Genomic DNA, 20,933 nt, shown 5'->3' with positions numbered 1-20,933 from the left:
GTTTGCAGACTTCATGTTTCCTGATTTCTCCACAGAGTTCACCTGAAGAAGTCAGAGGTTTCCAGTGGTGTGTGTGTCCAGCAGCATCCAGCAGACCTGGACTCCATATTTACGGTGTGTAAATGTCCAGGCTCCGCCCACTTCCATATGGACGATGTCACCGGGTGGAGAATCTATTCCATAGAGAGATAAGAGATGTTTGACCGGAGCACTTGGTTCATTTAGTTTGACCAGTGAGAGTTCACTGGTAACCTAGTGTGAAGCCTCACAACTGTTGCTATGGTTACCTGCATCTTCATAAAGCCGGAGATTTAGAATGCAGGTCAGCTGCATGTTGTCAACATATAGACTGTAAACACACACCTGACAGCCAATCAGGAAGCAGGATCTTCTGTCCCCCTGCTATAAACTCACGTCTGACTCTTTCAGCTGCTGGAGGAGAACATTGTCAGGTTTGTGAAGGACGAGCTGAAGAGCGTCCAGAAGGTTCTGACCGCAGACTACCCACAATGCTTAGAGGACCAAGAGCAGTGGAGCAACAGAGAGGCGTTGGTGAAGCTCACAGTGAACTTCCTGAGGAGAATGAAGCAGGAGGAGCTGGCTGACTCTCTGCACAGCAGTAAGACCATTGAACAGCTTGAACATGATAAGGAAAGAGGAAACAGGACTAAAGCTTCACACTTACACTTAGAGCAGCTAATCACTCTCCTGCACAAAGAGACTGTGTTCACCTCCTGTTTATCAGCACTTTAGTCACATTCAAAGGCTCACCAACAGAAGTGTGTTTTTAGTGGGGATTTAAAGATCACAAGAGAGTTTGTCTCTTTGACTGGGGCAGGAAGTGGATTCCAAAGAAAAGGAGGTTGCTCTTGGTTGTTGGGATAGTGAGCAGGCCTGCTGAGATCTTAGAACAGGTGCAGGAACATCAGGGGTTAGAAGGTTAGAAGGTGTTCTATTATACTGCTCTAGTCACAAAGCTTTGTACTCCTAAATGCTTTTTTACTCTGTAGTTTTCTTTTCTTCTCCATGTTTCCCTCCTCTGACTGTTGTCTCTTCATCAGGAAGTCTTGCTGCACTGTGCCAACGTAAACTGAAGTCTAAGCTGAAGCAGAAGTTCCAGAGTGTGTGTGAGGGGGTCGCTAAAGCAGGAAAGCAAACCTCTCTGAATGAGATCTACACAGAGCTCTACATCACAGAGGGAGGGGCTGGAGGGGTCAACCATGAACATGAGTTCAGACACATTGAAGCAGCATCCACGAAAGCACAGAGAGCAGAAACAACAATCAGATGTGAAGACATCTTCAAAGCCTCACTTGGAAGAGATCAGCCAATCAGAACACTGATGACAAAGGGCGTGGCTGGCATCGGGAAAACCCTCTTAACACAGAAGTTCACTCTGGACTGGGCTGAAGGCAAAGCCCACCAGAACATCCAGCTCACATTTCCATTCACCTTCAGAGAGCTGAATGTGCTGAGAGGGAGAAAGTTCAGCTTGGTGGAGCTTCTTCATCACTTCTTTACTGAAACCAAAGAAGCAGGAATCTGCAGCTTTGAAGACTTCCGGGTCGTCTTCATCCTGGACGGTCTGGATGAGTGTCGACTTCCTCTGGACTTCCACAAAGGTGAGATCCTGACCGATGTTAGAGAGTCCACCTCAGTGGATGTTCTGCTGACAAACCTCATCAGGGGGAACCTGCTTCCATCTGCTGGCCTCTGGATCACCACAAGACCTGCAGCAGCCAATCAGATCCCTGCTGAGAGCGTGGACATGGTGACAGAGGTCAGAGGGTTCACTGACCCTCAGAAGGAGGAGTACTTCAGGAAGAGACTTAGAGATGATGAGCAGGCCAACAGCATCATCTCCCACATCAAGACCTCACGAAGCCTCCACATCATGTGCCACATCCCAGTCTTCTGCTGGATCACTGCCACAGTTCTGGAGGACATGATGATGAAGACCAGAGAGAGAGGAGAGCTGCCCAAGACCCTGACTGAGATGTACATCCACTTCCTGGTGGTTCAGACCAAAGTGAAGAACATCAAGTATGATGGAGGAGCAGAGACAGATCCACTCTGGAATACAGAGAGCAGGAAGATGATGGAGTCTCTGGGAAAACTGGCTTTTGATCAGCTGCAGAAAGGAAACCTGATCTTCTATGAGTCAGACCTGACAGAGTGTGGCATGGACATCACAGCAGCCTCAGTGTACTCAGGAGTGTTCACACAGGTCTTTAAAGAGGAGAGGGGACTGTACCAGGACCAGGTGTTCTGCTTCGTCCATCTGAGCGTCCAGGAGTTTCTGGCTGCTCTTTATGTCCATCTGACATTCATCAACTCTGGAGTCAACCTGCTGTTAGAGAATAAACCAACCTCCTGGTGGTCCAAACTATCAGGACACAAACCTAAACTAACAAGTCTCCACCAGAGTGCTGTGGACGAGGCCTTACAGAGTCCAAATGGACACCTGGACCTGTTTCTTCGTTTCCTTTTGGGCCTTTCACTGCAGACCAATCAGACTCTCTTAAATGGTCTCCTGAAAGAGACAGGAGGGAGCTCAGAGACCAACCAGGAAACAGTCCAGTACATCAAGGAGAAGATCAATCAGAAGGTCTCTGCAGGGAGAAGCATCAATCTGTTCCACTGTCTGAGTGAGCTGAAGGATCTTTCTCTAATGAAAGGGATCCAAGAGCACCTGAGGTCAGGAGGTCTCTCCACAGTCACACTGTCTCCTGGTCAGTGGTCTGCTCTGGCCTTCATCTTACTGTCATCAGAGGAAGATCTGGATGTGTTTGACCTGAAGAAATACTCTGCTTCAGAGGAGGCTCTTCTCAGGCTGCTGCCAGTGGTCAAAGCCTCCAGGAAAACTCTGTAAGTGTGGAGACACACAAAAATTTGGATCATTTTAGGGAACAGAAATAAAATGTTCAACTTTTCATTTTTAGGCTGAGTGGCTGTAATCTGTCAGAGAGAAGCTGTGAAGCTCTGTCCTCAGTCCTCTGCTCCCAGTCCTCCAGTCTGAGAGACCTGGACCTGAGTAACAATGACCTGCAGGATTCAGGAGTGAAGCTGCTGTCTGCTGGACTAGAGAGTCCTCACTGTCAGCTGGAGACTCTCAGGTCAGGACTCTGCTCTTTGTGTCAGTGACCATTTAAATGTTCCTGCTAAAGAAGTCCTGATGTTCACCCCGCCCCCTCTCTCTCCCCCGCTCCCTCTGTCTCCCTCTCTCTCCCCCCCCCCCCCCCCCCCTATGTCTCTGTCTCTGTCTCTGTCTCTCCCTCTCTCTCTCTCTCTCTCAGGCTGTCAGGTTGTATGATCACACAGGAAGGCTGTGCTTCTCTGGCCTCAGCTCTGAGCTCCAACCCCTCCAGTCTGAGAGAGCTGGACCTGAGCTACAACCATCCAGGAGACGCAGGAGAGAAGCTGCTGTCTGCTGGAGTGGAGAGTCCAGGCTGGAGACTGGACACTCTCAGGTAAGGACACAACTACAGAGTGGACACTCAGGTGTGGACAGACTCCCTGTGGGTTGAAGGGAAAAACTCTGTCTCCAAATCAATAATCAATAACGTGCTGCTGCTGCTGTGTGTGTGTGTGTGTCTGTGTCTGTGTGTGTGTGTGTGTGTGTGTGTGTGTGTGTGTGTGTGTGTGTGTGTGTGTGTGTGTGTGTGTGTGTGTGTGTGTGTGTGTGTGTGTGTGTGTGTGTGTGTGTGTGTGTGTGTGTGTGTCTTCCTGCAGGATGGATCATGGTGGACAGCGGTGGATCAAAGCCGGTCTGAGGAAATGTAAGTTTGATGTGACTTTGATTCCTCAGACCAAAGCTCTGGAATCTATCTTGTGTCAGATCTAAATAATGCAGAGATACTTTAGTGCAGTGGTTCCCAAACTTTTTCTGCAGTGCCCCCCTTTAGTAGATAAGAATATTTCCTTGTCTTTGCTCTAATGACAGCTTCATCCCCACATCTTCTCAGTGACTGCTGTGGGCTCGCTTTGTGCTGCAGATCTTTTCTAATCGGGGTTGCAGCTGTCAGACTGACACTCTTAGTTCAGTTTCAATGTCCAGCTTCCACCTGGATTTGGTTTTGATTGAGGCTCACATAGGTAGGATGTGGCAGAAGGAAGGAGTGTGGCCATGGCTCTCCTACCTGGCAGAGGGGAATCGCTCATTCTCTATAATAATGAGTTAAATCCCTCACAACTGGACACTCTTAGTTCAGTTTCAACAAACAACAACCAGTAGTTGAGTATTTAGATATCAAAGGTGTGTCAGTAGAAAGTGACAGTGAGTCAGAGGACAAAGTGCAGTAGTGAATAAATGAGTGAATAATAAAGGCAGCAGCTGTGTTTGATGATAAACTGCTGCTGTTTGTGTCTTTTTCTGTCCATCAGATGTTTGTGAACTGGAACTGGACCCAAACACAGCAAGCAGATACCTCAAACTGTCTGACAACAACAGGAAGGTGACACGTGTGAAAGAGGAGCAGCCACATCCTGATCATCCAGAGAGGTTTGATCACTGGCCTCAGCTGCTGTGTAGAAATGGTCTGACTGGTCGTTGTTACTGGGAGGTGGAGTGGAGAGGAGACGTTTATCTATCAGTGAGTAACAGAGGAATCAAGAGGAAAGGAGACGGAGATGAGAGAATGTTTGGAGGAAATAATCAGTCCTGGGTGCTGAGCTGCTCTGATGATCATGGTTACTCTGTCAGGCACATTAACAGAGACACGCCCCTCAGTGTCCCTGTGTCCTCCTCTGTTCCTCTCAGAGTAGGAGTGTATCTGGACTGTCCTGCTGGCACTCTGTCCTTCTACAGCGTCTCTCGCACACTGATCCACCTCCACACCTTCACCACCACATTCACTCAACCTCTCTATGCTGGGTTTGGGTTCTGGAGGTTCATTGGGTCATATGGTTCATCAGTGACTCTGTGTGATCTGTAGGACACACAGACACACGCACACACTTTCTCTCTCTCTCAAACACACTATCTCTATCACACACGCATACACACACTTTCTGCGGAGCGATCTTTTGGTCGCGGACAAAACCTTAGTTGACGGGGTGGTGCTTGCTTCGGAATTTGTGGAGCAATCTGCCGGTCGCGGACCGAATCCGGCGGGCCGAATCAACGGATCCGCTCGCGGGCCGGACCAAACGACCAGAGGTTGCCCACCTCTGAGCTAAAGAGATCAAATAGAGAAATCAGCAACAATCAAACAGCTGTGCAGGACTAAATGTTGAATGAAGCGTTTTGTAGTTTTCATTTGGTGTCAGAGTGAAAATAGATTCTGCAGCTCAGTGAGAAGCTCAGATTCCACTTAAGAACTTCTGCTTTCAGACCTCCTGGACCCCAGCAGACTTTAATACAACTATTACACAAACTCAACACTGCAGCATACTGGACTGATATTATACTGCAGGGTGTTATATTATACTGTTTTATATTATACTGTACTGTGTTATATTATACTGTGTTATATTAAACTGTACTGTTATATTACTCTGTGTTATATTAAACTGTACTGTATTATATTATTCTGTGTTGTATTATACTGTACTGTATTATATGTGGTGAAAGTACTTTGACCTACATTCATGTATGAAAGTAAATAACCAAATAGAGATGGTAAGTATTAGTAGTATTAGCAGCTGTAGTAGTAACAGTAGAAGTCCTGGTAGTCAGTGAAGACAGTGAGAGCAGACGTGAGCTCACAGGGAACTTTATTATCAGTCAGATTAAAACTCTTTGGCTACAGAGGCAAACTGTTGTCACGGATGATATAAATCCATGTGGTGGTCTGTCGTCACGTTGGCAGTCAGTCAGCTTGTTGTAAAACCATGGATCCCCCTGTTCATTTGTACTTATCAGCTGCTGTAACTGCACACAGCAGTAAGAAGTCACAGGGACCAGACTTCCTCCTGACCAGCTAAGCCTTAGAAGTGTCATATACATATAGAACCAGGAACTAAATACAAATATATTCAATCATCTACTGTGTTAGTCTGCCATCATCAAAATGCTGCGTACAGTAAATAGAAGAAGGTGAGGCGTGGTTGGATTTGTCAAGTCTTTCTAGTTGGAGTGGATCAAAATGCCACAGAAATCAAAACATGAACTTCTTTTAACAAGTTACTGACTCAACATCACAGATTTGATATCATTTGTGGTTCAGTTGCAAACAAAAACGAATCAACATTGCATTTCCTTCATCACACCAACACATATTCCAGACCTCAAGCCCTACAGTGTGATTGAGTGGTGACAGCAGCATTAAAGCCTAACAGTGAATATGAGGTGGGTGCGTCACAAACACTTTCATGGCCGCCAAACTGGAACGCTCAGGTCCGTTGGTTTTAGCGTTGGTGGCAGCAAAAAGACGAACTGTGGTCATAGTTTGGACGCGGGGCTGTTGTTCTCTTTCTGCTCCCTGTCGCCTGGGGAGTGTGTGTGTGTGTGTGTGTGTGTGTGTGTGTGTGTGTGTGTGTGTGTGTGTGTGTGTGTGTGTGTGTGTGTGTGTGTGTGTGTGTGTGTGTGTGTGTGTAGCCAGTGTACTGAAACAGGGAGGTTACCTCTGCACAAGATCGATACACCATTACATCACCAAAGTTTGGGCTGATGAAAGTATCCCCCAGCAATGGAAAGATGCCAGCATTGTCACCATATATAAAAACAAAGGTGACAGAGCCATCTGTGGAAACCATAGGGGCATCGCACTTCTTGCTGTGGCAGGCAAGGTCCTGGCCAAGGTGATGCTTCAGAGGCTGGTCAGTAACATCACAGAGTCTCTGTTACCTGAGTCACAGTGCGGGTTTAGAAAGAGCAGGAGTACGGTCGACATGGTCTTTACAGCCCGGCAACTGCAGGAAAAGTGCAGGGAGCAACATAAAGACCTGTTTATGGCTTTTGTTGACCTCTCCAAAGCCTTTGACTCTGTACAGAGAGATCTCTTGTGGGGCGTCCTCCTCCGGTTTGGCTGCCCCAGGAAGTTTGTTAACATCCTGCGTCAGTTCCATGATGGAATGACTGCCAGGGTGAGAGTAGGAGGTCAAGAGTCTAGCCCTTTCTCTGTGCGTACAGGAGTAAGGCAAGGATGTGTACTAGCACCTGCACTTTTTAATATCTTCCTCCTTTGTGTCACCCAGCTTCTCCACAAGGAGATTGAAGACAACAGTGGGGTGGAAATTGTCTACAGGCTGGATGGCAACCTCTTCAACATCAGGAGGTTGCAGGCAACCACCAAACTGAACAAGTTAAGAATACTTGAGCTGCAGTATGCAGATGACTGCGCGCTTGTATCTCACTCTCCACAAGACCTCCAGCTTGTCCTGGATGCAGCAGTGAGGGCATACAGCAGGATGGGTCTGACCATCAACACTGCCAAAACAGAGGTAGTCTGCCAGTGGAGTGCCAAAATTCCACCCACACCACCTGTCTTCACTGTCGACGACAAAAAGCTGTCTGTAGTACCATCTTTCAAATACCTGGGGAGCATCCTCTCAGAAGACAACACCATTGACACTGAAGTGCAAAACCGGATTAAACAAGCATCAGCTGCTTTCGGGAGACTCAGGCGCCGGGTCTTTCAGAATAAGAACCTCCATCTCCAAACAAAAAGTGCTGTGTATCGGGCCGTCTGCATCACCACCCTGCTCTACAGCTGTGAAGCCTGGGTCACCTACAGCCGTCATGTCAAGTCCCTGGAGCAGTTCCACATCCGCTGTCTTCAGCGCATCCTGGGGGTCACTTGGCGTGACCGTGTGCCTCACACTGAAATATTGAGTAGAACAGGCTGCCGGAGTATTGAGGCCACAATTACTCAACACCAACTGCGGTGGCTGGGGCATGTCATTAGAATGCCCCACAATCGTCTGCCTCGCAGAGTCCTATACGGCCAGCTATACCACGGCCAGCGCTCTGCGGGAGGACAGAAAAAGAGGTTCAAAGACAAACTGAAATCCGCACTAAAGAAATGCAAAATTAAGCCTGGGGACCTGGAAGATATGGCTGCTGACCGCAACACCTGGCGGCAGATGTGTCTTGATGGGACCCAATCACTGGAGGAGGACAGGACAGCCAGGAGGCAGCAGAAAAGGCTCAGGAGGAACGTAGCTGTGACTGCCAGCAACACCAACACTACGCTCACATGCCCAACCTGCAATAAAACCTGCGGATCCAGGATTGGGCTTTTCAGTCATCAAAAAACTCACCGATAGTCAGAAGTGGACGTCATCATCGGACTCGATGGACAACCACAAGCAAGCAAGCAAGTGTGTGTGTGTGTGTGTGTGTGTGTGTGTGTGTGTGTGTGTGTGTGTAGCCAGTGGCTCAGTGGGTAGTGCTTCTGCTTGGGAACCGGAGGGTTGCCGGTTCGAGCCCCTGCTGAGGTGCCCCTGAGCAAGGCACCGAACTCTCAATTGCTCCCCCCTCTGCGAAGGGTGGTAATGTAATGTAAGTCGCTTTGGATAAAAGCGTCTGCCAAATGATCGTAATGTAATGTAATGTAATGTACGCAGATTGTTTTCACAGCTACACCCAGTTTTCAGTCGTATCCAGAGGCTGAGCAACGCCACTACAGCTAATGTTGGAGATGTTCAAGTCGTGGTGCTCGTGTAAGTGCTGGTACAGACGTGAAGAAATGGAGCCAGAAATGCTCCGTTACTGTGGGACCAGGCAGTTCCACATGTAGGCTGGTGCAGGAGCCACATGGAGAACCGGCCGTGGTTCAAACTATTCAGCATCACGCAAGGAGACGCAGACGGGAGATTCAAGGTGACACTTCGCAAAGAAACGCAAAGGAAAGACCTACGAAGAAACTCCACTTAGCTCAAATAGTTTAAAAAAGGAGGACGAGAGCGAGAGGGACTTCAAGATTTAAATGAGAGGAAACACAGACGGTTCAGAGCTGAGCTGAGTGACCAGTCTGAGATAGATCCGGACCTGGAGGAGTTTTGGGGCGTAGAACCCGACTCTCTCACGTCCTATAGTGTAAGTTAGAAAGGAGAGACGCCCATACTCACTTTATTCCTTCATTTGCACAGTGAGACGTTCAGTGGCTGTGAGGTCGGAGACAGTGACTGGAAATAGGTCGACATTCTTTTGATGAAATGGTTCTGGAGAAATCCTTCAGTGAGTAGACCTACAGGGATTGGAGGATAGTCACACACACACACACACACCTCAACTTTGGTGAGATGAGAAGAAACAAATGATTACTGCATTTTTCCCACAAATAAGTAAGTCATTTCAAAGGAATCTAAATGGGATGGAACCACTCAGACCTCACTGAACTTAACTCCTCTTCTGAGTTGGATTCAAAACGTCTCTCTTTTATCTACCTTTGTTGAACACACTTATTGTAAGTCGCTTTGGATAAAAGCGTCTGCTAAATGACCGTAATGTAATGTAATGTAATGTCTCTGACAAAACCACACAGTTCCTAACACTAAAACTCCACACTTACGCCCAGAATACTAAACTCTACCCACGCGTGTTCCCACTCACTCACTCACTCTCTCACACTTAGCTACAATCCACGCAGGTAACACACAACTCACAGTTCCGTGTCCCGGGTAGCCGCCGGTCTCAACCCCAGCATCCGCGCTCCTCCTGCCGGCAGCTCCCCGTCCAGTCCTCGGTCAAACTGGGGTTCCTCCGGTCCAACTTCTGGTAGAAAACATGAACTTTGTCTCTCGAGTTTAAAGCTTCTCCCGCCTCTTTTCTTCTTCTCGCTCGCGTACCTCAGCCCCAATTCAACCAATTCCAACAGCTGAACACATCGACACGCCAATAAACAAAGAAATGAGAGTTATTGATCGGATCTCAGTAATAAAGCCCCACGTACTGCTACATTCTTATCACTGAGAATCCAACACATTTCATTTATTTCGCATATTTTATGTTTTGTTAAGTATTAAAATGTCTCAATTAACTTGTTTTTCTTTGATTTAAAGTTACACTACAAATCACTTTTCTTTTTAGCTCATATTTTTCCCTTCATAAGTATTCAGATTTATACAGCCCCCACATTTTCATCTGGGCGACAAATAAATTACGAGGGAAAATAAAGAGACAGAGACCTCTCACTGTATATTAGGACTTAATTTCTGTTATTCTTCTTTTATTTTACTTATTGAAATGAAGTTCAACCGAAGAAACCACACTTCTACAATCTGTCCACTAGATGGTGCTAAACGACTCTCTCTCACACCCACACCCACATCTCCACCCCCCGCCCCCCACACCCACACACACACAGGTGTACTGTCAAAGGTGAAAGTTGTTCCGATGCGGAAGAGCAGCAGAGGAAGACGTGACGCAGCGTGAGTTAGAGTTTGATTCTATGATTTTATGGATCATCGTCGTTTGTCTTTCATGCTTGTGTTTGTGTGTGTGTGTGTGTTGGTTTGATAGCCTGTGCGTGTGTGTTGGTTTTAGAGCCTGTGTGTGTGTGGCCTACTTAAAGGAATGAACCAGTTGAGGATTATTGTCCATACAAATAAAGAAGCCGTCTGGATTCTCCTAGATCTCAGTGCGATCTTTGACACTGCTGACGCTGTGATTGACAGGCTAGAGAAATGGGTGAACACCCTGCTGCTGGACATTAGAACTGCAGCCTCAATTGGCATTTTTAAAAAGAAGTAAAGAACATCTGAATAATCTGGATTTAATCTGGATTCTTTGGATTCATACTGTTTATTCTATACATTATATTTAATATATATTGATATATTTATATTGTGCTTCTCTCATTGCTATGAATTGTGTTCTTTTGCTCTTGTGTGTGTGTGCGTGTGTGTCTGTGTGTGTGTGTCCCTCTCTGTAGTGTGGTGAAGATGAGTGTTTGTGGTGATGAAGATGAGGGACCTGTAGACTTCAGTCATGAACGTGGACCCTCACACACACAGTAAGGGGGGGGGGGGCTGAGTCACCATGGAGACGCTGTTTTCTCATCTAAGTGTAAACATGTCCATTTGATGATGACTCTATGTTGATGAAGCTGCTTGACTCTTCATCCAAGGCTCATTCTGATGATGAGCACAGGTGAGTGGAGCTCTGATCCGTCTCTGCATGGAGCGACTGAATGTTCATCATCAATCAGGTGACGCCATTAGAAGTCAGAGGAGGCACAGCGCCAGTCTGGGAGGAGTTCAACCATGTTCCTGATGTTGTGGGTCTGTAAAGCCCTTTGAGACTTTGGATGTGATGTTGGGCTGGAGAAATAAAATTGACTTGACTTTCTCACATTTGACCTCATGACCTTCTGCTTCAATCCTCTGTTGTGTTGTCAATGCTGTGTTTATAGAGTTCACCAGCAGAGGGCAGACTCTCCTGTACCCAGCTGTGTGTCCATGAAGAGTGACAGGTCCATTTATGAACCTCCTGTATTCAGTGATGGACAGAAGTCTGCTGAAGAAAGGTCAGAGGTTAAACCAGATCACTGTGATATCATCACTGTAGAGACAGAGGAGAGAGAGAGAGAGAAAATATCTGATGTAATGTCCTCCGTATCAAAACCCAAACTTATGTACTTGTATTTAGCCTTTAGCTCCTGTTAGCTCACGGCGTTTTACTTCCTTTTATTTAATTTTTAATTTAATTTACAGTCATTTAGCTAGACACTTTTATCCAAAGCGACTTACAACACACAATTGAAATTTATCTTGCACCCCCTCATATCACACACACACAAACATATGCATTACAGAGGGGGTGCAGGGCAGCCATTTACGGCGCCCATAGAGAGCAGTTGGGGGTTCGGTGCCTTGCTCAGGGGCACCTTGGCAGTGCCCTGGCAACTCACCAGTTACCAGTCCACTTACTTGGTCCAAACGGGACTACACCCTCCGGTTCCCTAACTGAATCACTATGGACTGAGATACTGCCGCCCTTTCAAGATAAAGGAGTGAATCCTTCATAAGGGCGTAGATGAGTTTAACCGGAGTCACACACACACACACACACAAACACACACACACACACACACACACATACACATACACATACACACACACACACACACACACACACACACACACACAAGGTAACTTATCTGCTTCAATCCTCTGTTGTGTTGTCAATGCTGTGTTTATAGAGTTCACCAGCAGAGGGCAGACTCTCCTGTACCCAGCTGTGTGTCCATGAAGAGTGACTGGTCCATGACTCATCCTCCTGAATTCAGTGATGGACAGAAGTCTGCTGAAGAAAGGTCAGAGGTTAAACCAGATCACTGTGATATCATCACTGTAGTTTTGTAGTAGAAGACATCTCAAAGGACAGGTCTTCTTAAATGAAGGACACGTCTCTGTCCACCTGGGTGTTTGGATCAGAGCCTCAGAAGTTGAGCTGATGAGCTGAAGATTGATTCCAGGATCCTGTGATGCTCTGAGCTGCTTTGAGGGACCAGCAGACAGCAGCGTTTCCTGTTGCCTCAAACAGACAGACATCACCATGACAACCTGTGTCTGTGTGTGTTTGCTGACTTCATGTTTCCTGATTTCTCCACAGAGTTCACCTGAAGAAGTCAGAGGTTTCCAGTGGTGTGTGTGTCCAGCAGCATCCAGCAGACCTGGACTCCATATTTACGGTGTGTAAATGTCCAGGCTCCGCCCACTTCCATATGGACGATGTCACCGGGTGGAGAATCTATTCCATAGAGAGATAAGAGATGTTTGACCGGAGCACTTGGTTCATTAAGTTTGACCAGTGAGAGTTCACTGGCTACCTAGTGTGAAGCCTCACAACTGTTGCTATGGTTACCTGCATCTTCATAAAGCTGGAGATTTAGAACGCCGGTCAGCTGCATGTTGTCAACATATAGACTGTAAACACACACCTGACAGCCAATCAGGAAGCAGGATCTTCTGTCCCCCTGCTATAAACTCACGTCTGACTCTTTCAGCTGCTGGAGGAGAACATTGTCAGGTTTGTGAAGGACGAGCTGAAGAGCGTCCAGAAGGTGCTGACCGCAGACTACCCACAATGCTTAGAGAGGCCGAGCGAGGACCGAGAGCAGTGGAGCGACAGAGAGGCGTTGGTGAAGCTCACAGTGAACTTCCTGAGGAGAATGAAGCAGGAGGAGCTGGCTGACTCTCTGCACAGCAGTAAGACCATTGAACAGCTTGAACATGATCAGGAAAGAGGAAACAGGACTAGCTTCACACTTACACTTAGAGCAGCTAATCACTCTCCTGCACAAAGAGACTGTGTTCACCTCCTGTTTATCAGCACTTTAGTCACATTCAAAGGCTCACCAACAGAAGTGTGTTTTTAGTGGGGATTTAAAGATCACAAGAGAGTTTGTCTCTTTGACTGGGGCAGGAAGTGGATTCCAAAGAAAAGGAGTGCGGGATTTCCAAAGGTCTGCTCTTGGTTGTTGGGATAGTGAGCAGGCCTGCTGAGATCTTAGAACAGGTGCAGGAACATCAGGGGTTAGAAGGTTACAAGGTGTTCTATTATACTGCTCTAGTCACAAAGCTTTCTACTCCTAAATGCTTTTTTACTCTGTAGTTTTCTTTTCTTCTCCATGTTTCCCTCCTCTGACTGTTGTCTCTTCATCAGGAAGTTTTGCTGCACTGTGCCAACGTAAACTGAAGTCTAAGCTGAAGCAGAAGTTCCAGAGTGTGTGTGAGGGGGTCGCTAAAGCAGGAAAGCAGACCCCTCTGAATGAGATCTACACAGAGCTCTACATCACAGAGGGAGGGGCTGGAGGGCTCAACCATGAACATGAGGTCACACACATTGAAGCAGCATCCAGGAAAGCACAGAGAGCAGAAACAACAATCAGATATGAAGACATCTTTAAAGCCTCACCTGGAAGTGATCAGCCAATCAGAACACTGATGACAAAGGGCGTGGCTGGCATCGGGAAAACCCTCTTAACACAGAAGTTCACTCTGGACTGGGCTGAAGGCAAAGCCCACCAGAACATCCAGCTCACATTTCCATTCACCTTCAGAGAGCTGAATGTGCTGAGAGGGAGAAAGTTCAGCTTGGTGGAGCTTCTTCATCACTTCTTTACTGAAACCAAAGAAGCAGGAATCTGCTGCTTTGAAGACTTCCGGGTCGTCTTCATCCTGGACGGTCTGGATGAGTGTCGACTTCCTCTGGACTTCCACAAAGGTGAGATCCTGACCGATGTTAGAGAGTCCACCTCAGTGGATGTTCTGCTGACAAACCTCATCAGGGGGAACCTGCTTCCATCTGCTGGCCTCTGGATCACCACAAGACCTGCAGCAGCCAATCTGATCCCTGCTGAGAGCGTGGACATGGTGACAGAGGTCAGAGGGTTCACTGACCCTCAGAAGAAGGAGTACTTCAGGAAGAGACTCAGAGATGATGAGCAGGCCAACAGCATCATCTCCCACATCAAGACCTCACGAAGCCTCCACATCATGTGCCACATTCCAGTCTTCTGCTGGATCACTGCCACAGTTCTGGAGGACATGATGAAGACCAGAGAGAGAGGAGAGCTGCCCAAGACCCTGACTGAGATGTACATCCACTTCCTGGTGGTTCAGACCAAAGTGAAGAACATCAAGTATGATGGAGGAGCAGAGACAGGTCCACTCTGGAATACAGAGAGCAGGAAGATGATGGAGTCTCTGGGAAAACTGGCTTTTGATCAGCTGCAGAAAGGAAACCTGATCTTCTATGAGTCAGACCTGACAGAGTGTGGCATGGACATCACAGCAGCCTCAGTGTACTCAGGAGTGTTCACACAGGTCTTTAAAGAGGAGAGGGGACTGTACCAGGACCAGGTGTTCTGCTTCGTCCATCTGAGCCTCCAGGAGTTTCTGGCTGCTCTTTATGTCCATCTGACATTCATCAACTCTGGAGTCAACCTGCTGTCAGAGAATAAACCAACCTCCTGGTTGCCTAGAGTATCACGACACAAACCTAAACTAAGAAGTCTCCACCAGAGTGCTGTGGACGAGGCCTTACAGAGTCCAAATGGACACCTGGACTTGTTTCTTCGTTTCCTTTTGGGCCTTTCACTGCAGACCAATCAGACTCTTTTAAAGGATCTCCTGAAAGAGACAGGAAGGAGCTCAGAGACCAACCAGGAAACAGTCCAGTACATCAAGAAGAAGATCAATAAGAAGGTCTCTGCAGAGAGAAGCATCAATCTGTTCCACTGTCTGAGTGAGCTGAAGGATCTTTCTCTAGTGAAGGAGATCCAAGAGCACCTGAGCTCAGGACTTCTCTCCACAGTCACACTGTCTCCTGCTGAGTGGTCTGCTCTGGCCTTCATCTTACTATCATCAGAGGAAGATCTGGATGTGTTTGACCTGAAGAAATACTCTGCTTCAGAGGAGGCTCTTCTCAGGCTGCTGCCAGTGGTCAAAGCCTCCAGGAAAACTCTGTAAGTGTGGAGACACACAAAGATTTGGATCATTTTAGGGAACAGAAATAAAATGTTCAACTTTTCATTTTCAGGCTGAGTGGCTGTAATCTGTCAGAGAGAAGCTGTGAAGCTCTGTCCTCAGTCCTCTGCTCCCAGTCCTCCAGTCTGAGAGACCTGGACCTGAGTAACAATGACCTGCAGGGTTCAGGAGTGAAGCTGCTGTCTGCTGGACTGGAGAGTCCTCACTGTCAGCTGGAGACTCTCAGGTCAGGACTCTGCTCTTTGTGTCAGTGACCATTTAATTGTTCCTGCTAAAGAAGTCCTGATGCAAACATCACTGAGACCTTTCTGTTTCCTGGAGGAGATTTGAGCTCCAGTCTGCTCCATGTTTGACAATCTCTCTGTCATTCTCTAATTCACTCTCTTTCTCCCCCCTTACTCTCTTTCTTTGTGTGTGTGTGTGTCTCTCTCTCTCTCCACCTCCCCCCTCTCTCTTTGCTCTCCCCCTCTCTCTCCCCCCTCTCTCGCTGTCTCTCCCCCTCTCTCTCTCTGACTCTCTCTCCCTCCCCCTCTCTCTCTCCCCCTCCCCCATTCTCTCCCTCTGTCTCTCTCTCTCACTCCCCCCCCTCTCCCCTCTCTCTCTTCTCTGCCTCTCCCTCTCTCTCCCTCTCTCTCCCCCCTCGCTCTCTCTCTCTCCCCCCCTCTCTCTCTGTGTCTCTCTCCCCCCTCTCCCCCTTCCCTCTCTCCCTCTCTCTTTCTCCCTCTCTCTCTCTCTCTCTCTCTCTCTCTCTCTCCCCCCTCTCTCTCCCTCCCTCTCTCTCTCTCTCTCTCTCTCTCTCTCTCTCTCTCTCTCTCTCTCAGGCTGTCAGCTTGTATGATCACACATGAAGGCTGTTCTTCTCTGGCCTCAGCTCTGAGCTCCCAGTCCTCCAGTCTGAGAGACCTGGACCTGAGTAACAATGACCTGCAGGATTCAGGAGTGAAGCTGCTGTCTGCTGGACTGGAGAGTCCTCACTGTCAGCTGGAGACTCTCAGGTCAGGACTCTGCTCTTTGTGTCAGTGACCATTTAAATGTTCCTGCTAAAGAAGTCCTGATGCAAACATCACTGAGACCTTTCTGTTTCCTGGAGGAGATTTGAGCTCCAGTCTGCTCCATGTTTGACAATCTCTCTGTCTTTCTCTAATTCACTCTCTTTCTCCCCCTCTCTCTCTCCCCCTCCCCCTCTCTCTCCCTCTGTCTCTCTCTCTCACTCTCCCCCCCTCTCCCCTCTCTCTCTCTTCTCTGCCTCTCTCTCTCTCTCTGTCTCTCTCTCCCCCCTCGCTCTCTCTCTCTCCCCCCCTCTCTCTCTGTGTCTCTCTCCCCCCTCTCCCCCCTCCCCCTCTCTCTATCTCCCTCTCTCTCTCCCTCTGTCTCCCTCTCTCTCTCTCTCTCCCTCTGTCTCTCTCTCTCTCTCTCTCTCTCTCTCTCTCTCAGGCTGTCAGCTTGTATGATCACACATGAAGGCTGTTCTTCTCTGGCCTCAGCTCTGAGCTCCAACCCCTCCAGTCTGAGAGACCTGGACCTGAGTAACAATGACCTGCAGGACTCAGGAGTGAAGCTGCTGTCTGCTGGACTGGAGAGTCCTCACTGTCAGCTGGAGACTCTCAGGTCAGGACTCTGCTCTTTGTGTCAGTGACCATTTAAATGTTCCTGCTAAAGAAGTCCTGATGCAAACATCACTGAGACCTTTCTGTTTCCTGGAGGAGATTTGAGCTCCAGTCTGCTCCATGATTGACCAAACTTTCTCTCTTTCTCTCTCTTGCTCCCCCCCTCTCTCTTTCTGTGTGTGTGTGTGTGTGTGTGTGTGTCCTCTGCCCCCCCCCCCCCCCCCCCCTCACCCAGGCTGTCAGGTTGTGTGATCACACAGGAAGGCTGTGCTTCTCTGGCCTCAGCTCTGAGCTCCAACCCCTCCAGTCTGAGAGAGCTGGACCTGAGCTACAACCATCCAGGAGAGGCAGGAGAGAAGCTGCTGTCTGCTGGAGTGGAGAGTCCAGGCTGGAGACTGGACACTCTCAGGTAAGGACACAACTACAGAGTGGAAACTCAGGTGTGGACAGACTCCCTGTGGGTTGAAGGGGAAAAACTCTGTCTCCAAATCAATAATCAATAACGTGCTGCTGTGTGTGTGTGTGTGTGTGTGTGTGTGTGTGTGTGTGTGTGTGTGTGTGTGTCTTCCTGCAGGATGGATCATGGTGGACAGCAGAGGATCAAAGCTGGACCGAGGAAATGTAAGTTTGATGTGACTTTGATTCCTTAGACCAAAGCTCTGGAATCTATCTTGTTCCAGATCCAAATAATGCAGAGATACTTTAGTGCAGTGGCTCCCAAACTTTTTCTACAGCGCCCCCTTTAGTAGATAAGAATATTTCCTTGTCTTTGCACTAAGGACAGCTTCATCCCCACATCTTCTCAGTGACTGCTGTGGGCTCGCTTTGTGCTGCAGATCTTTTCTAATCGGGGTTGCAGCTGTCAGACTGACACTCTTAGTTCAGTTTCAACAAACAACAACAACCAGTAGTTGAGTATTTAGATATCAAAGGTGTGTCAGTAGAAAGTGACAGTGAGTCAGAGGACAAAGTGCAGTAGTGAATAAATGAGTGAATAATAAAGGCAGCAGCTGTGTTTGATGATAAACTGCAGCTGTTTGTGTCTTTTTCTGTCCATCAGATGTTTGTGAACTGGAACTGGACCCAAACACAGCAAGCAGATACCTCAAACTGTCTGACAACAACAGGAAGGTGACACGTGTGAGAGAGGAGCAGCCACATCCTGATCATCCAGAGAGGTTTGATCTCTGGCCTCAGCTGCTGTGTAGAAATGGTCTGACTGGTCGTTGTTACTGGGAGGTGGAGTGGAGAGGAGACGTTTATCTATCAGTGAGTAACAGAGGAATCAAGAGGAAAGGAGACGGAGATGAGAGAATGTTTGGAGGAAATAATCAGTCCTGGGTGCTGAGCTGCTCTGATCGTCATGGTTACTCTGTCAGGCACATTAACAGAGACACGCCCCTCAGTGTCCCTGTGTCCTCCTCTGTCCCTCTCAGAGTAGGAGTGTATCTGGACTGTCCTGCTGGCACTCTGTCCTTCTACAGCGTCTCTCGCACACTGATCCACCTCCACACCTTCACCACCACATTCACTCAACCTCTCTATGCTGGGTTTGGGTTCTGGAGGTTCATTGGGTCATATGGTTCATCAGTGACTCTGTGTGATCTGTAGGACACACAGACACACGCACACACTTTCTCTCTCTCTCAAACACACTATCTCTATCACACACGCATACACACACTTTCTGCGGAGCGATCTTTTGGTCGCGGACAAAACCTTAGTTGACGGGGTGGTGCTTGCTTCGGAATTTGTGGAGCAATCTGCCGGTCGCGGACCGAATCCGGCGGGCCGAATCAACGGATCCGCTCGCGGGCCGGACCAAACGACCAGAGGTTGCCCACCTCTGAGCTAAAGAGATCAAATAGAGAAATCAGCAACAATCAAACAGCTGTGCAGGACTAAATGTTGAATGAAGCGTTTTGTAGTTTTCATTTGGTGTCAGAGTGAAAATAGATTCTGCAGCTCAGTGAGAAGCTCAGATTCCACTTAAGAACTTCTGCTTTCAGACCTCCTGGACCCCAGCAGACTTTAATACAACTATTACACAAACTCAACACTGCAGCATACTGGACTGATATTATACTGCAGGGTGTTATATTATACTGTTTTATATTATACTGTACTGTGTTATATTATACTGTGTTATATTAAACTGTACTGTTATATTACTCTGTGTTATATTAAACTGTACTGTATTATATTATTCTGTGTTGTATTATACTGTACTGTATTATATGTGGTGAAAGTACTTTGACCTACATTCATGTATGAAAGTAAATAACCAAATAGAGATGGTAAGTATTAGTAGTATTAGCAGCTGTAGTAGTAACAGTAGAAGTCCTGGTAGTCAGTGAAGACAGTGAGAGCAGACGTGAGCTCACAGGGAACTTTATTATCAGTCAGATTAAAACTCTTTGGCTACAGAGGCAAACTGTTGTCACGGATGATATAAATCCATGTGCTGGTCTGTCGTCACGTTGGCAGTCAGTCAGCTTGTTGTAAAACCATGGATCCCCCTGTTCATTTGTACTTATCAGCTGCTGTAACTGCACACAGCAGTAAGAAGTCACAGGGACCAGACTTCCTCCTGACCAGCTAAGCCTTAGATGTGTCATATACATATAGAACCAGAAACTAAATACAAATATATTCAATCATCTACTGTGTTAGTCTGCCATCATCAAAATGCTGCGTACAGTAAATAGAAGAAGCTGAGGCGTGTTTGGATTTGTCAAGTCTTTCTAGTTGGAGTGGATCAAAATGCCACAGAAATCAAAACATGAACTTCTTTTAACAAGTTACTGACTCAACATCACAGATTTGATATCATTTGTGGTTCAGTTGCAAACAAATCAATATTGCATTTCCTTCATCACACCAACACATATTCCAGACCTCAAGCCCTACAGTGTGATTGAGTGGTGACAGCAGCATTAAAGCCTAACAGTGAATATGAGGTGGGTGCGTCACAAACACTTTCATGGCCGCCAAACTGGAACGCTCAGGTCCGTTGGTTTTAGCGTTGGTGGCAGCAAAAAGACGAACTGTGGTCATAGTTTGGACGCGGGGCTGTTGTTCTCTTTCTGCTCCCTGTCGCCTGGGGAGTGTGTGTGTGTGTGTGTGTGTGTGTGTGTGTGTGTGTGTGTGTGTGTGTGTGTGTGTGTGTGTGTGTGTGTGTGTGTGTGTGTGTGTGTGTGTGTGTGTGTGTGTGTGTGTGTGTGTGTGTGTGTGTGTGTGTGTGTGTGTGTGTGTGTGTGTGTGTGTGTGTGTGTGTGTGTGTGTGTGTGTGTGTGTGTGTGTGTGTGTGTGTGTGTGTGTGTGTGTGTGTGTGTGTGTGTGTGTAGCCAGTGGCTCAGTGGGTAGTGCTTCTGCTTGGGAACCGGAGGGTTGCCGGTTCGAGCCCCTGCTGAGGTGCCCCTGAGCAAGGCACCGAACTCTCAATTGCTCCCCCCTCTGCGAAGGGTGGTAATGTAATGTAAGTCGCTTTGGATAAAAGCGTCTGCCAAATGATCGTAATGTAATGTAATGTAATGTACGCAGATTGTTTTCACAGCTACACCCAGTTTTCAGTCGTATCCAGAGGCTGAGCAACGCCACTACAGCTAATGTTGGAGATGTTCAAGTCGTGGTGCTCGTGTAAGTGCTGGTACAGACGTGAAGAAATGGAGCCAGAAATGCTCCGTTACTGTGGGACCAGGCAGTTCCACATGTAGGCTGGTGCAGGAGCCACATGGAGAACCGGCCGTGGTTCAAACTATTCAGCATCACGCAAGGAGACGCAGACGGGAGATTCAAGGTGACACTTCGCAAAGAAACGCAAAGGAAAGACCTACGAAGAAACTCCACTTAGCTCAAATAGTTTAAAAAAGGAGGACGAGAGCGAGAGGGACTTCAAGATTTAAATGAGAGGAAACACAGATGGTTCAGAGCTGAGCTGAGTGACCA

At 47.7% G+C, this 20,933-nt stretch overlaps 3 protein-coding genes across 3 annotated transcripts in view; all 3 read left to right on the top strand.

Moving 5' to 3' along the window:
• LOC143007430 (uncharacterized) overlaps positions 1 to 20,933 on the top strand; it is an 82,509-nt gene that overhangs the window by 27,490 nt on the left and 34,086 nt on the right. Inside the window, 3 exon segments of the mRNA XM_076158775.1 lie at positions 10,818 to 10,898; positions 11,298 to 11,411; positions 12,087 to 12,200. Of these exon segments, the coding sequence (XP_076014890.1) occupies positions 10,818 to 10,898; positions 11,298 to 11,411; positions 12,087 to 12,200 (309 nt within the window).
• LOC143007432 (protein NLRC3-like) lies at positions 30 to 4,996 on the top strand. Its single transcript, XM_076158778.1, has 7 exons — positions 30 to 114; positions 430 to 619; positions 1,062 to 2,868; positions 2,943 to 3,116; positions 3,297 to 3,470; positions 3,733 to 3,779; positions 4,384 to 4,996. Exons 2-7 carry the CDS (start codon positions 583 to 585, stop codon positions 4,932 to 4,934), a joined length of 2,790 nt encoding a protein of 929 aa, XP_076014893.1. The 5' UTR covers positions 30 to 114; positions 430 to 582; the 3' UTR covers positions 4,935 to 4,996.
• On the top strand, positions 17,283 to 19,735 carry LOC143007439 (stonustoxin subunit beta-like). The gene is made up of 3 exons (XM_076158785.1): positions 17,283 to 17,425; positions 17,560 to 17,606; positions 18,046 to 19,735. Exons 2-3 carry the CDS (start codon positions 17,561 to 17,563, stop codon positions 18,594 to 18,596), a joined length of 597 nt encoding a protein of 198 aa, XP_076014900.1. The 5' UTR covers positions 17,283 to 17,425; position 17,560; the 3' UTR covers positions 18,597 to 19,735.

Source organism: Genypterus blacodes, unplaced genomic scaffold (genome assembly GCF_046128005.1).
Source record: "Genypterus blacodes isolate CSIRO-AG114 ecotype Tasmania unplaced genomic scaffold, CSIRO-AGI_Gbla_v1 ptg000087l_1, whole genome shotgun sequence".
NCBI classification, from domain to species: Eukaryota; Metazoa; Chordata; class Actinopteri; order Ophidiiformes; family Ophidiidae; genus Genypterus; species Genypterus blacodes.
Note: the sequence above shows the minus strand (reverse complement) of the source record. Positions and strands in the feature narration are given on the sequence as shown.

What these genes read in the sequence shown, in the direction of transcription:
- LOC143007432 (XM_076158778.1), top strand. Translation starts at nt 583, where the DNA reads ATGAAGCAGGAGGAGCTGGCTGACTCTCTGCACAGCA. An exon ending in GGCTGACTCTCTGCACAGCA is followed by an intron (nt 620 to 1,061) that starts GTAAGACCATTG and finishes TCTCTTCATCAG; the next exon opens with GAAGTCTTGCTGCACTGTGC. An exon ending in AAAGCCTCCAGGAAAACTCT is followed by an intron (nt 2,869 to 2,942) that starts GTAAGTGTGGAG and finishes TTTCATTTTTAG; the next exon opens with GCTGAGTGGCTGTAATCTGT.
- LOC143007439 (XM_076158785.1), top strand. Translation starts at nt 17,561, where the DNA reads ATGGATCATGGTGGACAGCAGAGGATCAAAGCTGGACCGAGGAAAT. An exon ending in CAAAGCTGGACCGAGGAAAT is followed by an intron (nt 17,607 to 18,045) that starts GTAAGTTTGATG and finishes TCTGTCCATCAG; the next exon opens with ATGTTTGTGAACTGGAACTG.